At 42.6% G+C, this 611-nt stretch overlaps 1 protein-coding gene across 1 annotated transcript in view; it reads left to right on the forward strand.

Annotated features, from left to right (window-relative positions):
* EMH_0039530 (exoribonuclease, putative) overlaps positions 1 to 73 on the forward strand; it is a gene marked incomplete at both ends in the record, with an annotated part of 1,140 nt that extends 1,067 nt beyond the window's left edge. The window contains one exon of the mRNA XM_013495412.1: positions 1 to 73. Within this exon, the coding sequence (XP_013350866.1) occupies positions 1 to 73 (73 nt within the window).
* Between the last annotated feature and the right edge of the window lie 538 nt (positions 74 to 611).

Genomic DNA, 611 nt, shown 5'->3' on the forward strand with positions numbered 1-611 from the left:
GAGCAGCAGCAGGAGCAGCAGCAGGAGCAGCAGCAAGAGGCAGCAAGTGGGAGGAAGATGTAGATTTGTTTAGGGCCCGCATGCAAGAGAAGCTGAGCAGCAGCAGAGAGGTGGGGCTGCATGCATTGTTATATATGGGTGTTGATGGGGGTGTAAACTATAGAGAGAGAGAGAGATGGCGTATAGATTATTATAAAGAGAAGTTTAATCTTTCTGCTGCTGATACTGTTGCTGCTGCAGCAGCAGCAGCAGCAGCAGAATATATTAAGGGGCTGCAGTGGGTCTTCTTATATTACTCTCGCGGCTGCTGCAGCTACGATTGGTTCTACCCCTATCACTACGCCCCCCTTGCTGTTGATCTATATACTGCTGTTTTATCTATAAACAATAAACATAAACAAAAACAGCAGCAGCAGCAGCAGCAGCAGCAGCAGCAGCAGCAGCAGCAGCAGCAGCAGCAGCAGCGGGATGCAGAGACAGAAGAAGAAGATTTTGAGAAACCAGAGGTAGGAGACAAATACATACAAAAGGAGACAGTTGTATAAATATAAATATTAATATAAATAAATATAAATATAAATAAATAAAAATAAAAATATAAATATAAATAT

Source organism: Eimeria mitis, genomic scaffold, assembly GCF_000499745.2.
Source record: "Eimeria mitis Houghton genomic scaffold, Emh_scaff1560, whole genome shotgun sequence".
Lineage (NCBI taxonomy): Eukaryota > Apicomplexa > Conoidasida > Eucoccidiorida > Eimeriidae > Eimeria > Eimeria mitis.